The sequence below is a fragment of the Salvelinus namaycush genome, chromosome 13 (assembly GCF_016432855.1).
Source record: "Salvelinus namaycush isolate Seneca chromosome 13, SaNama_1.0, whole genome shotgun sequence".
Classification (NCBI taxonomy): Eukaryota; Metazoa; Chordata; class Actinopteri; order Salmoniformes; family Salmonidae; genus Salvelinus; species Salvelinus namaycush.
The window spans coordinates 36,622,418-36,639,243 of record NC_052319.1 but is presented as its reverse complement, the minus strand read 5'-3'; the positions used below and the strand labels follow the sequence as shown (position 1 = coordinate 36,639,243).

At 41.8% G+C, this 16,826-nt stretch overlaps 1 protein-coding gene across 1 annotated transcript in view; it reads right to left on the bottom strand.

Annotated features, from left to right (window-relative positions):
* Positions 1-2,690: 2,690 nt before the first annotated feature.
* Positions 2,691-16,826, bottom strand: part of LOC120058486 (importin subunit alpha-4-like) — a 30,506-nt gene continuing 16,370 nt past the window's right edge. The window contains exons 9-17 of the mRNA XM_039007179.1: positions 16,199-16,368; positions 15,964-16,008; positions 15,712-15,843; positions 14,164-14,292; positions 13,894-13,998; positions 10,496-10,567; positions 10,123-10,285; positions 9,931-10,025; positions 2,691-5,949 (exon numbers count right to left, since the gene is read on the bottom strand). Coding sequence (XP_038863107.1) covers positions 5,854-5,949; positions 9,931-10,025; positions 10,123-10,285; positions 10,496-10,567; positions 13,894-13,998; positions 14,164-14,292; positions 15,712-15,843; positions 15,964-16,008; positions 16,199-16,368 — 1,007 coding nt within the window. The 3' untranslated portion in view covers positions 2,691-5,853. The remainder of the gene's footprint in view (positions 5,950-9,930; positions 10,026-10,122; positions 10,286-10,495; positions 10,568-13,893; positions 13,999-14,163; positions 14,293-15,711; positions 15,844-15,963; positions 16,009-16,198; positions 16,369-16,826) is intronic.

Sequence of the window (16,826 nt, the reverse complement as noted above, 5' to 3'; positions counted from 1 at the left end):
GGGGTAACTCAGACACACACACACGAGGATATATGGAAAACTTTGGCAAATACACAGATCAATGGACAAGGCATGGGCTCTCATACAAGCAGGTAAAGAATAGGCACACACACATTTGGACAAAAGGGAACCTGTGAAACTTTTCATAAGCTAACTGTGCTCCTATCACTAACTAGCCCCATGTCGCACAGTATGTATCATGCTAGTAGGTTATTTGAATATAGAAACAGTTGTGACATTCACTATGAAGGAAACTATTTAATGGGACTAGAGAATCGCAGATTGGAATTAAATGGCTACTTTTATCAAAAGGACAAAACCCAACGGGATCATCCACCTGTTTTTACACTCACTGTAACAATGACATATATCTTACATTCAACTAATCTCCCCACAGCAATGTCACAAGTGCCACTCATTTTTACAATTTACAGAAGATGCAGTATCCTTCTACACCACAAGGTGGTCTCCTTATTTAGCCACAACTTAGTCCTGCTGGTCATAGTTTCTCCCTGGAAGTTAAATCAATGGTTACTACTACAGATTGAAGTGTTGACACTACCAGACTGAAGGGATTGGTGATATACAGTTACATTAAAATAGAACCTTTAGTCGTATATTCAGTAAAGCCGATTACTTTCATTGGTCTTAAGTATTTAAGAGCAAATGTGTCAGGTATATTTATCCAGGTACCATGTACAGCAACTCTAAATCACATACATAAGAGCATACAGTCACCTTGTACCTTCTTTCAGAATAAGAATCTCACCAATTTTTCCAGACACAGACAATACACCTTGATGTTACTGTATCAATCAGAAAGCTTGCAGCACGTTTATTTTGGTTAGGATCAGTAGTACAGAGAACATGTCCTAAGGATGAGATGAGAGGAAGTGATGTCATAATCCCCTGATTAGCAGAATGTGGCGTTGATGGGTTTGTTTGTGGTGAGGTGAATGTACAGTGTCTTCAAAGTATTTACACCCCTTGGAATTTTACAGATTTTGTTGTGTTACAGCCTGAATATAAAACAGATTAAAATGTTGATTTTGTGACACTGGCCTAGACACAATACCCCATAATGTCAAAGTGGAATTGTTTGGACATTCTTACAAATTCATTAAAACTTAAAAGCTGAAATGTCAAGTCAATAAGTGTTCAAACCTTTTGTTATTTCAAGCCTCAGTAAGCCCAGGAGTAAAAATGTGCTTAACAAGTCACATAAGTTGCATGGACTCACTGTGTGTGCAATAATGGTGTTTAACTTGATTTTTGAATGACAACCTCATCTCTGTACCCCACACATACAGATAATTGTAAGGTCCCTCAGTCTGGCAGTGAATTTCAAACAGATTCAAACACAAAGACCAGGGAGGTTTTCCAATGCCTCGCAAAGAAGGGCACCTATTGCAAGAATGGTAAAAAAAAGAAGCAGACATTGAATATCCCTTTGAGCATGTTGAAGTTATTACACTTTGGATGGTGGATCAATGCACTCAGTCACAACCAAAGATACAGGCGTCCTTCCTAACTCCATTGCCAGAGAGGAAGGAAACCGCTCAAGGATTTCACCATGAGGCCAATGAGGACTATAAAACAGAGTTCAATGGCTGTGATAAGAGAAAACTGAGGATGGATCAACATTGCAGTTACTCGACATTACTAACCTAAATGACAGTGAAAAGAAGTAAGCCTGTACAGAATAAAAATATTCCAAATTATGCATCCTGTTTGCAATAAGGCACTAAAGTAAAACTGTGAAAAATGTGGCAAAGAAATTAACTTTATGTCCTGAATAAAAGTTGTGTTTGGGGCAAATCCAACGTCACTGAGCATGGTGGTGGCTGCATCATGTTATGGTATGCTTGTCATCAGCAAGGACTAGGGAGTTTTTTGGGGAGGGATAAAAAGAAACAGAATAGAGCTACTGTAAGCACAGGCAAAATCATTGAGGAAAATCTGGTTCAGTCTGCTTTACAGCTGATACTGAGACAAATTCACCTGTCAGCAGGACAATAACCCAAAACACAAGGCCAAATATACACTGCAGTAGCTTACCAAGACAACATTGAATGTTCCTGAGTGACCTACTTACAGTTGACTTATCAGCTAGAAAATCTATGGCAAGACTTGAAAATGGCGGTTTAGCAATGATCAACAAACAATGACAGAATGAAGAATTTTTAAAAGCATAATGAGCAAATGTCGCACTTCCCAGGTGTGCAAATCTCTTTAGAGACTTACCCAGAAAGACTCACAGCTGTAATCGCTGCCAAAGGTGATTCTACATATCAACTCAGGGGTGTGAATATTTCTGTAAATTAGATCATAGTATTTCCTTGTCTTGGTCATTACGGGGTATTGTGTGTAGATGGGTGAGAATTTGTTGTTGATTTAATGTTTTTTGAAACCTTTCTCAAGACACTGTAGTTATAGGAAGAAGGAGGGGTGATATGTCAAAATGGGTTACAATTATCAAACAACAAAATAGGAGTAGAACAAATCGCTCTCTTCAGCAGAGCACAGCATTGACTACTCCAGTGGCAGACTCCAGCAATATGAGACACCACACGAACATCTCCCATTCTGGATGCTCCAACAGCTTCTAGCATTTTGTTTCTTTTCTCATTAGTACATTTGTCGTTGAGAATTTTTTTGTTTCGTAGAAATTAAAACAAAAAAAGGCACAATGAATTTCCACTCACGTCTTTAATGTGCACAAGAGTTGAAAGCATTAGCGAGCCACCTTAAAAGAGAAGAATTCAATCTAAAATGTATAAATGAAAAACACTTGACATTTTATTAAGTTCTTTAAAAACAACTTTTCTCTGGCAAGTAAGAATCTTGCAACAAACATAAGCTTGTATCGTTTTCTGATACAAGACAAAGAAATTGTAATCCGTTAAAGTGGCTCGGTCCGTCTAGGGACAGTTCACGACACCCTCTAGGGTTTTGTTCATCAGTAATAAACTATTGGTTCCCAAACAAGCCTGGGCTGCTTTGAACACCCCCCTATTCCAAACCCACTCCTTACAAATCCTTCCCGGCTTTTGCTGTGCGCTGTTTGAACGGGCCATAACAGAGGAACATAAGTTCAGACAAGGGACCAGGGGTTTGGGTTAGCGTTAGCCCTCACACTTCCTAGATCCTGGAAACAAACTGGGACTGGCTCTTGGACGGTACAAAGACACAGTCTGTCCCTACAGACAGACATAACTGTTCTCAGGTTCATCAGCATGTCATCACAACACATTATGAATGTTAAAAAAAAAATGAATGAAAATCAAAAACAAAAAACCCAAAACGTCATAGGAACAACCTCCCCGTCCATCTCTGACAATAAGTAGCCAATGTTATCGTTCTGCAGAGTGAGTCCGTTTCAACAATGACTGTTCAGCTGCAGCAGCTTTGTACAGGCTTTATGGAAATATATATATTCTCAAAAGACGAGTTTAAGAGAGATACACATTATTCAGGATGCTTATGAACTGTGACCTCATTTAAAAAAATTAAAATAAAGTTCTGTATAGGTCAGAGGTCATGTTCTATCCTCTGTTAGTCCTGTCTTCTTTCCGCAGGAAGAGAGAAAAAATGTATACTCAGACATGTGCATAAGACAGAAGAAAATCTAAAAGTAAAAATAGTAAACCTGGAGGCTCCACATACTTGACCTAGAGAGATAGAGGACTCCTCTTTGTTTCTGTGCCATTTCTGTGATTGCCTCAATGGCGCCACCCCTGCTATCTCCATTTTAAAAAGTAGTCAATATTGGCTGTTCCCTCCTGATGACCCAGTTGGACATTACTCCAACAGGGTCACCAGGAGGGCTAAGCCAATGAATTTGGAAGTTCCACCCAGTTGACTACATTAAAATTGTGGAAGCCCTCAATGGCTCTGCTCATTCTAATATGACATTTAGCCACTAGAGGCCTCAGTCATGTTCTATACCTGGACCAGAAAAAGACAAACCTTGCAATATTTTCTATTTCAACATAAAATACACATTTTTTATAAGAATGGGGTAATACTTTTTGTTGTTGTTGCCAAATATAAGTTTGTTTTAATTTTCACAGTCAACTCTTCTGTTGGAGTTCTGACAAGGTGTTTGATGCATTCTGGATCTTACAAAGTCTGGACAGGTATTTTACATATCAGCTAACCAACTCATGTGTTACAGCAATCTGTCAGTCGATGACGTGGCACACAACCATTAGTTAATGCAAGGAATGTCTGCGAGACCTATGACATCACTACCTGCTCTACACAGGAAGTGACATCATTTCTGCAGCAGGATTTCATGTCCTCTGGGAAACAGGGCTACAGTGTTTTCCTCATGGACATTGCATCATTGTACCGGTCCCATTATGGCATCTGTGAGAGAATGGGCAGCGCCATTGAGGCCATCTCCATTTTGAAGTAGTACATTTTCTAATACTTCTATGAGTTTGTAAACAAACTAAAAGGGTGCATACTGACACCTGTAGTGTGTTGTTTGAACAGGTATTAAGCCAAGGTTGGCTGCCACCTGCAGTTATGAAATGTTTACTCACGAGTATAATTCATTGGCTGATGACCTAGATGGAATTATGTGAGCCTTCCTTAACCCATAAGAAGTCCCACCCAGTTGACTAGAAGCGAGACATCCCACTCTCTCTTTTTCCAATGGTAGTCAATGAACTAAGTAGACCAGACTCAGCTGCTACGCACTGGTGTCTATGGGAGAGCCACCCCATTAAATTTTTTCCAATGGTAAACAGCCTGAGTGACCCATTTTTATTTATCCACCATCTTGGTTTAAAATGGTGAAAGTCTTCAATGGAGTTGCCCATGTTAAAATTAGCTTTTGGGCCCTAGAGTCCTCTACCATTCTCTGTGGTTTTCCTCCAACCTCAGGTTGCCAGACCTGAAAAAAATGAAGCTTTTTTATTTTGCTCTCCCCTGAATTAGAGCAAAATTGCAAAACAATTATATACTTATATGAACCAGTTTTGCAGCATTATATATATTTTTAATTACATGTATTTTTTTTATAAATAAAAATCCATAACTCATGATTCAAGAGAAGTCAAAAGCAAAAATAAAAAATAAAAATAAAGTGAGTCAAAATGTCTTGTCAGTCAGTCTGCCTAAAAACCTCTTCCTGCCTAAATCCCGCCTCTTCCTGTCCTAGGACTTTGGGGAGGGGGACAGGGTCCATGCCTGTTCATTGTTTCGCTCTGTGGTCAACATCTTTAATTGGGGGCACTCGGACATCAAGGGAGAGGGAGAGCGAGCGAGCGAGCGTGTCCACGACCAGGGGACAATCCAGAGGTGAAGCACAAAAATAAACCGCAAATAAACAGCAGTATCCTTTCCCAGTCTGTGATATTGTTTTCTTTTACAAATATGCACAGTAATTATTCCCAAGTGTCTTCAACTGTGTGTTTTGTGCGTGTGTGCATGTGTGTAGTTGTGACATTTGGCAATTCAAAAATATTGCCTCAAAAGGCTTTTTCTTCCTTTGTGATTTTCACGTGACATTTCAAAGCATTTGCTAAGATTGCCTGAGATCCTCCCCACACGGGTGGCCAGATTGTACTGGTGCTGGATGAATTACCTGGACCCGTTTGTATTGGGTTGCCAGGTTGTGGTGGCAGGTGGTAGTTTTAAGTAACCCTTCAGTGCAGAGGTGGTGTATTGTGGAGTTGGTGGGTGAATCCTTCAATCGCAAGGTGGGTTGCCATGTTGGAGTAATAGTGATGCTAGTAGGTGGGTTCAATCCTTCTGTATTAGGTTGCCAGATAGGAGGAGAGATAGATGGATGAATGTCTGGGGTGGGTTAGACAGTACTAGTGAAGCTGGATGGACCGGCTCCTAGAACTTGAACTCCTTCTGCAGGCTGGAGGTGGAGTCAAAGTTGAAGGTCCCTCCTTGGGTGGCTTCAGGAATCAAACTGGGATCCTCATCAATCTAAGAAGGAGAGACAAAGAAGAGGAATGGTGAGGGATGTGTGTGTGTCAGCGTTTCTGTTAGCTGGTAAAAGACGATAAATAAACATGGGTGCCGACCAATTGTCCAGGAGAAAAGGTAGAATCCCATTGCAAAACAATGCTTTTTAGCCTATTCATTTATGGAAATACAAGTTTTATGTAAATACATTCGACTGGTCATGCTTAAAAATCGATCTAGGTTAATTTGCTAAATTTAGTGGGATTAAATTGGCACGTGTGTATTTGTGTTAGTCGTTATGTATCCTAATATTTATCACACGCGCACAGCATACAGATACAGAGGCTAGTTTAAGGGGGAACTCTGTCAGACAACAAGAGGGCTGCTGCTACAGCTCTTCAAAGAGCATGTGATGGAACATTTTATGTTGGTGCTTTTCTATTTATGAATTTCTGTGTTCTGTGTTTGTGCTTTTCTAATAACCGTTTTCTGTGTTCATGCAAGTGACTGAACGAGTCCTCACTATCAGTATCTGCAATTTGGCAGTATCTGCAATTCAGCTTAGAGAGAAGAAGCCTTGTAAGGTATTGGTCTGTCACATGAATGACGCAGACATTAATTATGAATAAGCTAAATCATGCAAATATAACTTGTCTGTATTTAAAAGAGATCTAACGGGACTGCCCCGGAGGAGCTCCTAATCAACATGTGTACTTGGTGCATTGAGTTGGTTGGAACCTCTCCAATTAACAAAACAAAGATTCCTTTAAGTTTGACTTTGTCCCTGGTGTAGAATTTCCACGACAAGCTCATTCATTGCTGCTGGAGTCCAATCATTGCGCAACAATTTTACACTGAACAAAAATATAAATGCAACATGTAAAGTATTGGTCCCATGTTTCATGAGCTGAAATAAAAGATCCCAGAAATGTTCTATATGCACAAAAAGCTTATTTCTCTCGGAATTTCACACAAATTTGTTTATATCCATGTTAGTGAGCATTTCTTCTTTGCAAAGATAATCCATCCACCTGACAGGTGTGGCACATCAAGAAGCATGATCATTACACAGGTGCACCTTGTGCTCGGGCCACTAAAATGTGCAGTCGTCTCACACAATGCCACAGATGTCTCGTTTTGTGGGAGCGTGCAATTGGCATGTCCACCAGAGCCGTTGCCAGATAACTTAATGTTAATTTCTTTACCATAAGCCATACCATTGATCATGTTTGGGATGCTCTGGATCATACGTGTTATAGCATGTTCCAGTTCTCACCAATATCCAGCAACTTTGCACAACTATTGAAGAGGATTGGGACAACAGGCCACAGTCAACAGCCTGATCAACTCAATACAAAGGTTGATGTGTCGCGCTGCATGCAGCAAATGGTGATCACACCAGATACCGACTTTTTTTTAAAGGTATCTGTGAGTACAGATGCATATCTGTATTCCCTGTCATGTGAAATCCATAGATTAGGGCCTAATCAATTTATTTCAATTGACTGATTTCCTCATATGAACTGTAACTCAGTAAAATCTTTAAAATTGCTGGATGTTGCGTTTATATTTTTGTTCAGTATAATTCAACTGGTAAATGAAGCACGCTTCCAATTCATGTCGATTGGTAACGGTAGGCAGGCGGTGAAGCGCGTAAAAATGTCTGTCCTCGGTTTCAGGATTAATGGTCTGGGGCTGTTTTTCATGGTTCAGGCCCCTTAGTTCCAGTGAAGGGAATTCTTAACGTTACAGCACACAACGACATTCTAGACACGTCTTTGCTTCCAACTTTGTGGAAGGTCCTTTCCTGTTTTAACATGACATCACCTCTCTGCACAAAGCAAGGTCCATACGGAAACGGTTTGTCGAGATCAGTGTGGAAGAACTTGACTGGCCTGCACAGAGTACTGACCTCAACCCCATAAAACAACTTTGGGATGAATTTAAACGCAGAATGCGAGCCAGGTCTAATCGCCAAACATCATTGCCCGACCTTACGAATGCACGTGGCTGAATATAATTAAGTCCCCACATCTAGTGGTTATGACTTAACAGCCGGTCATAAATAGTTTGCAAAAACTCTTTCTTACCCTGCAGTATTGGAAGACTAACTAAGGAGTTTCAGAGAGACTTTTGCTGGCAAAAACTCTAAAACGGCCAAAGAATGAACTTCGGAACAATATTCATTAGATAGGAATGTTATTAATGGTAAGACAGGATCGAAAGAATAATCCTGTCATATGGTTTATTATTTTGTGTTGTGAAGGATGGTATGACAAAGTAACTTACTCTGAAAGTGCACACGTCCTATGTATCAAGCTTACATCTAAATGTGGTATAAAATGACTAAATATGAGACTACATTTGTGAAGATAGCAACGTGGTTTTAACCTTCTAAATGAGAATAGTTTTTCTTTTCATATAAACTTGTGCCCAGTCAGTAGCCAGGCCCAAGTGAGCGTCAGCATGACGTAACGCCCCTTTGGCCAGAGTGCTTAAAAGGACTCGCTAAGAATAAACATACAGACCAAGCAGACGGGACGGTATAAACCGGATGTCATGAATGGTTAAAACTACAAGACCAAAAAGACGTGAGGTCGCGGTCCACACGTTGAAATGGTTAGAAACGTTGTACTGAGACCAGACAGCGTGGAGCGGTGGCTACATGGCTGAAAATGGTTTAAACTCCACAGACCAGCCGACACGAAATGGTTAGAAACTATGAAACTCTCAATCTCTACAGAAGAAGATTACCTCACCTAGGAGACCAGAAACACCCACAGTCTGCAGCTGTGCATGTAAAAAGTGGTCCTAGAACTTTGACTAAAAGACACGAGGTGGGAAGGAAGAATCCCTCCCATACAACATTTGGTACGTCTGAAGTATCTATTCTAACGAACACTCCAAGACCAGAGAAGCTCTACAACTAAGGACATTGTGACCTCTGGTGGTTAATCAGAGCCTTACATTGAGCCACTACCCATAGAGGGATCGATTGGTTTCAGAGAGACAACAGAGAAACACACCTACCGTAAATATATATTGCATTTCTAATCTGAATGAGCAGTGGTTAGGGTGCTAAGTATACGTATTTCCGTGAGCGCAGCTTCCAAAATGTATGTACAGTAAGTTGACTCTCTCCCTCTCTTTCCCCTCCCCCTTATGTAACAAGCCGTCATACGGTGTCAGTTCACTAGGGACTTTTATCTCATGTAAGTGTGTACGGGTATTCTGTGTTATTATTTATTAAGCCAATTTGTGTATTGCTGATTCATCAATGAGGTTAGTGTTCTTTCAGATATCAAGGAGTATGCGACGTTCAGAATGAGACTGATATGAGGTAATAATAAATTCATAATTGACTGTTATTGATGTAAGAGATATCTGTATATCTTTAGAGTTTAAAGTCGAGAGACAGCAACTCGCTAAACAACTTTTCCTGTGGTGCACCAAATGTCTAATGAGTTAATTGTTACATGATTAATTTCAATCGAGTAACAATTAAACATACTTTAGACACAGTCATCAGATTAATGATAGTCACGACACCTACTGGTTGTATGAATTTGTGATCTATCGTCTCACAACAGTCCCAGAGTCTGTTTAGAAAAGGATATTTATTTCTCGTAGCGAACGACAAGCTGATCAATAGAAAAGGTCAACTTTTCTACTCTGGTGGATAGTAGATTGACAGGCTAGTGATTCTGCTGTTTGTTACTGGTCTTGTTGTCTGAGGAAAAGTACATGTGGACAGTTATTCTAACATCTTCAAAGTTTGCAACGGAATTCAGTAAGAAGGATGCACGCCGTTGCATGTTCCGTTAAGATTAATTACCTTAATCAAAATGTGATCTGTATTTCTGAGCACCGTGGGTAGACACCCTAATCAGGTTACGCACCCAATGCATATGGGTCCGGTTAATGAAAATGCTGCAGGTCAAATGTCTGGCGCCACATTTTCCTAACAGAAGCCCTGGACTGTGTGTGTGATTTATAACTCACATCGTCGCCTGAGAAGTACTGGTCAATAATCTCGAAGGCTAGTTTGTAGATCTCTTCATTCTCATGTTGCTGCAGATTCTCAATCTTCTCCAGACCTGAGCGGAAAGCAGATCAGAAAGCAACAATTCACCTCAGACACACAGTACCTCCTCTAGCCATCATGAGAACATGCAGGCACACACACACACACACCTCCACACTCCTCTATGATCTCAGTGACGGTGCTAGCCTCGTCCCCGGCCATGATGAGGACGTTCTTGAGGCCGTCTAGGAGCACCTGGACCACCTGGGAGTCCTTCACTGAAAGCAGGCTGCAGAAAGGAGGGACTACATTCTGCTGTACCAAGTACTCCACCTACACAAACACAGCAGTAAGCAATTCTGACAAATCACTGCTGACACTCATGATTGAACCTGCTTACACAGTCACTGGCATTAGACTAGATCATAAACTCACTGGTCTGAACGCTCCAGAGGCCCTGGCATGACAATGCAGCCCCGTACCTGTCCATGTCTAAGTCAATAGTCTATCTGATAGAGGTTGCAATGTGTGTGACAGACTGACCTGGTCTTTCCGGCCACTGATGGTGAGGTTGCTGATGGTCCACGCTGCCTCCTTCTGAGTCCCAAAGTCCCCCTGGAGACACACGGGCTGTCAGCACTACGTAACATATCACTACACAGCAATGACAGGAAAATCATCTCTCTCAGGCTCACACAGACACCAGCCATCTAGGCACGGGGGAGCCAGGCCCACCCAATCAGATATATCCTGTTTTATCATCTCTACTAGACAGTGTTCCAAACAGGCAGAGGTAGGTAGTAACACAGTAAAAGTAACATGTACTAAAGTACATTTTTGCTTGTAGCGGCACAACTGAGGGGAAGGAGAAATGCCCAGCCAGCCAAGAAAAGATCCTTCAAAGTGGAGAGGTTTGGAAGAGGGTAAATCCTACCATGGCAAGAAAAAGATGATTTGAGTTCACTATGGCAATTGATATCTGCACTGTTTATTTATTACCCGAATACCAATCTTGATGTTTTATCCCATGCTGAAATCGGTGTGATTTGCATACTAGACTAGTGACATTTCGATATGGATTGTTGTAACACTTACCTGATCTTCCTTGTTAAATTTTTTACTCAGAATTAAATGTCATCACACTTGGAGTAAAATGTTTAGTACACATTCACCATCACATGTACTTGTAATATGAAATATTTCTCTCATGAATGCTATTGAAATTGTGAAATTATTCAGATGTCTCGAGTACCATTCACCTTTTTATGAACTTGAGCACATTGATAGATATTAAAACAACTTTGAATAAGACTAATTTAAACTGTACAGTCTACGGATTTTCTTTGATGTCAGTCTTCATTGGAGACTACCTGTGCTGGAGGACATCTGCAATTTAGCATTTTTATTTGGATCCCGTTAGCTGCTGCTAACACAGTCGCCACAAGATGGTGCTGGCAGGCTTAAATAATACATTTATGTCAAATAAATTGCATTAAGTTGTTTTTCTTCTTGCTGTCACAGTTTACCATTAGGTGTTAAAAAAAAAAATGATACCACACAAAATATGTAACTAGTACTGAAAAAGTTGTGACCGGAAACTTTTTTACTATTTTTTTTATTAACCCATCCACCACCCCCTTTAAAAATATTTTTTTACTCTTACTTGAGTAGTTTAAGAGCTACGTTTACTTGAGTAAATCACAATCTACTGTAGGTAACAGTACATTTACTTATATTTTAGGTACTCTACCCACCTCTGCAAACGGGACATTATTTGTATTTTTACCTAAACATGCAAATACCATCAGATAGAATTCATAGCAAGCTGTGAACTGGCATGACCTTCAGATGCACTGGCATGACCTTCAGATGCACTGGCATGACCTTCAGATGCACAATGAGCATTGTATTTGGTACAAATCATTCCCTAAGTTCTAGACCTCAGATGAATCTGGTGATGAACAGTGTGGCTGTTGAACAAGCTGAGGAGACAAAATTACTTGGTGTTACCTTAGATTGTAAAAACGGGTCAAAACATACAGGTTCAATGGTTATAAAGATGGTGAGAGGTATGTCCGTAATAAAGAGATGCTCTGCTTTCTTGACACCACACTCCAAATAGCAAGTCCTGCAGGCTCTAGTTTTGTCTTATCTTGATTATTGTCCAGTCGTGTGGTCCAGTGCTGCAAGGAGAGACCTAGTTAAGCTGCAGCTGGCCCAGAACAGAGTGGCACGTCTTGCTCTTCACTGTAATCAGAGGGCTGATATAAATACTATACATGTCAGTCTCTCTTAGCTAAGAGTTGAGGAGAGACTGACTGCATTACTTCTTTTCATAAGAAAATGTATTGAAAATCCCAAATTGTTTGCATAGTCAACTTACACACAGCTCTGACACACACACACCTACCCCACCAGACATGCCACCAGGGGTTTTTTCACAGTCCCCAAACCCAGAACAAATTCAAGAAAGCTTACAGCATAATATAGAGCCCTTATTGCAAGGAACGTTGCAATAACGCTACGTGTGCCTTTAAAAAAAATTATGTATGTAGTTCTGTCCTTCAGCTGTTCTTGTCCAATGATGTTCTGTATTATGTTTCATGTTTTGTGTGGACCCCAGGAAGAGTAGCTGCTGCTTTTGCAACAGCTAATGGGATCATAAAAACAATTTTTGTTAACTTTAATTAGCTTTAAAAATGCAAAATTCTCTCTCAGCCTCATGGCAAAATGTGTAGAACAGCATGAGATTGTGTTGTCACGATACCAGGCCAAGTATCATGATACCAGGGGGGAAAACTTCCGTGGCCTAGCATCCTGTTCACCCTAATACAACATATTTAATTTAAAGTTCACATTGTTCACCATATAATAGAATACTGAGAAGGCCTACCTATGATGTGGCTGGAGGAATGACTACACGTGCATAATGATTGGAATGTCATTGTGGCAGTAAGCAGAAAACACTGTATGAAACCACCTTTACTCTTCAGTTAAGACTCCCTCCCTCACTCATAAACACACACCTCTCTCTCCCACAAACACATACACACACTGTTCCCACCTTTAAAAGCGTTAGGCACCAAACAGAATGTAAGGAGCACCAAAAATATATATATTTTTACACTTTAGGCTTCCATTAGGCCTATAAGAATCCTGTGCCAATGAAATTTTCTTAGAACTACTGTCAAGTTACCATGTTGTTAGCTAGCTAGGTAACATGACTGAACAAAGTTGATTGTTATCAAACCAATAATTAGTGTCCGGGATTAGTTTAAAAACGGCCCTCGACATGGTGTGTGAAATATCAAATGCACGCGGCGTCGCACAGAAACAACAAAAAGTATCTCTGGTAATATGGGTCATATTTTTAACCGTTTGAGATCGAGACGAGACGTTTTCTTTCCTGTAAGGCTGCAGACATGCCTCTTGTAAAATGGGGTTTCCTCTCTGGCACTGCTGCGTGACGGTGAATTTGCAAAGCCTATCAGACTGGCCTGTACTGTTGGTTATACAAGGGATGAAATTATACAATGTATCAACTTTTCTCACTCTGCACGCTGCTCCAATGTATCACATGTAACAGAAGACTGACTAGGGTCTGCACCCCCCCGCCATCACAGCTAAATTATATTTAAAATACTGATGCAGGAAGAGCGGACAGAGAGAAGCAGGTGAGTGGTGGCTGGATTTGGATACGGCTGGCTGATTACAGATGCCACACGTGATATGCAGACATTATTGGACTGGCGCATACAAGAGACTTGTTGATGTTGCTTAAATACAACTGAATTTATAAACAAAACTGATTTAATAAACATTTTATAACAGGCACGAGTACTTCATGGCAAAATGTGTAGAATTGCAAAGTTTTTTTGGGCACACCCAAATAACACATTTCAGGCTACGCTACTGACAGACGCAGACCACAGATCTCTCACCTTGGCCAGTTGGTGGATAATCAAGGGGATGAGTCCTGCGTCGATCACAGCCTGAACCTGCTGCTGGTTCCCAGCCGTGATATTGGACAGGAACCACACTGCTTCCTGTAGACGAACCAATCACAGACAGTTATGCCACAACACTTCCTATTAACGGTCCAATTTCACACAGTCACACCAAATAATTTCCTGTTGGCCTGCTAATCATGGACATTGGCTTCTCCCCTCCCCGTTTCCGTTCCCTCTCTCGGGGGAGTGTGTGTGCTCTACCTTGTTGATCTTCTCTTTGGGGTGTGTGAGCAGGTTGGGGAAGTGGGAGAGGACGTCACAGTTGAGAACCATCTGCGTCTGCTCGTCTGTCCCTGTCACGATGTTGCCTACTGCCCTCAGCGTAGCAGTCTACAGGAAGTGACATCACAGCAGGTCAACACCCACAATGTCAGCACGTCAGAAAAGACAAGAAACACACCCTGATTTATTACTTATAAAACGCATTGTTTCCTCCCTTCCTTGAAATGATCACTGTATGTTGTAAGGAAAGCTAGGAGTTTCTTCAACATATGGCTGCAGTTTTACTAAAATACACCTAACCCTCATGATCAGTAAAGCCAAGGTTTTCATACTTGTTGCTTTTAAATAAAATGTTATTGGTCACATGCAATAACATCTGCTAAATATGTGTAAGTGTAGCGAAATGCTTGTGTTTCTAGCTCCAACAGTGCCATTCCAATCAATGATTCATTTTATAAGCACACCATCTTTCATGCCGTCCCTAGGAGGGGTGCATCACTTGAGTGGGTTGAGTCACTGACGTGATCTTCCCGTCTGGGTTGGCACCCCCCTTGGGTTGTGCCGTGGCGGAGATCTTTGTGGGCTATACTCGGCCTTGTCTCAGGATGGTGAGTTGGTGGTTGAAGATATCCCTCTAGTGGTGTGGGGGCTGTGCTTCGGCAAAGTGGGTGGGGTTATATCCTTCCTGCTTGGCCCTGTCCGGGGGTATCATCGGATGGGGCCACAGTGTCTCCTGACCCCTCCTGTCTCAGCCTCCAGTATTTATGCTGCAGTAGTTTGTGTTGGGGGGCTAGGGTCAGTTTGTTATATCTGGAGTACTTCTCCTGTCTTATCCAGTGTCCTGTGTGAATTTAAGTATGCTCTCTCTAATTCTCTCTTTCGGAGGACCTGAGCCCTAGGACCATGCCTCAGGACTATCTGGCATGATGACTCCTTGCTGTCCCCAGTCCACCTGGTCATGCTGCTGCTCCAGTTTCAACTGTTCTGCCTGCGGCTATGGAACCCTGACCTGTTCACCGGACGTGCTACCTGTCCCAGACCTGCTGTTTTCAACTCTCTAGAGACAGCAGGAGCGGTAGAGATACTCTCAATGATCGGCAATGAAAAGCCAACTGACATTTACTCCTGAGGTGCTGACTTGTTGCACCCTCGACAACTACTGTGATTATTATTATTTGACCATGCTGGTCATTTATGAACATCTTGGCCATGTTCTGTTATAATCTCCACCCGGCACAGCCAGAAGAGGACTGGCCACCCCTCATAGCCTGGTTCCTCTCTAGGTTTCTGGCCTTTCTAGGGAGTTTTTCCTAGCCACCGTGCTTCTACACCTGCATTGCTTGCTGTTTGGGGTTTTAGGCTAGGTTTCTGTACAGCACTTTGAGATATCAGCTGATGTAAGAAGGGCTATATAAATACATTTGATTTGATCTATACCACAGTGTGTTTGGGTCTAAGTCTGAATGTTATCAGTTACCATGGTAATTGTTCCCAATTCTATGGCTGTCCCCTGTTGAGCCATCTTACCTGAACTTTGACCTCCTGGTGGCTGAGCAGAGGAACGAGGAAGGGGACTACGCCAGAGTCTATCACCATCTGAATCTGCTCGTTCCCACCATCAGTCAGATAGGACAGAGCCCACACCGTGTCCACCAGGATCTACAAAATTATGTCATCAACGAGTCCAATAAGTGTTGTTTTAATGGGGCTGCTGATGTCAAAATTATGGTATGCGAATTGTACCATTTAGGGGTAATGAAAATACACTTCCACACTTACATTTATATCTGTGTGGTATAGAAGAACACACAGAGCTGGAAGAATCTGGAAAAGAGAAAACAGTTTGAGATAGAGAGAGGAAAAGATGGTGTGAAAAGCAGACTAGAAATGTGGTCATGTAAGGTATGTCGCTAAACATTCCTCCTAGTGATGAGTCATTTGGCTGACTGGCTGGAGAAACTCACTATAACACTGCTCACACATTGAAACACACACGGTACCCACATGTACATACCTCCTGTACAGTCTGCATGAGGGGAGGTGGCTCCTTGTTGCGACAGAGGTTGACGATGACCCAGGTGACGTTGCGGAGGAAGGAGATGGGGATGGAGGGGTTAATGAAGGACAGCAGGGGCTTGACCACGCCCAGGGATATGACGTAATCCCTGCACTGTGGCCCGTCGCCTGGGGGAGAAGCATCACAGGTCAGGGGTCATCATTTGGGCACAGCGTTTTTCCTGGTTAGGTAGTGAGCTATGACAAATACAATTAAGTTAAATGAAGACTCAGCAATATGAAGTAGATGCAGAAAGTCAGTTAGTTTTCTCAACAACAACAGCACGTTGAAGCGCAAGTTCTCCACTGTTTTGGTGCCCTGGCTACTACGCTGTGAACAGCGTGACGCGAACCCGTGCACATGCGCAGACACTGCGTGTGACTGTGTGAAGGCAAAGTCCAATATCTGCGGTGCTGCTCGTGGCAACGTCAATTCGCTGATATGCTGACCACCCCATTCGTTATGCTCGCACGGCAAAATAAATGTACACATACATGTTATTCAATCATTTCATCCAAACTAGCATCTGCATAGCCAGGCGCTAAAATAGAACTTGGTTCCATTTGACGCTGGACGCGATGCAAGT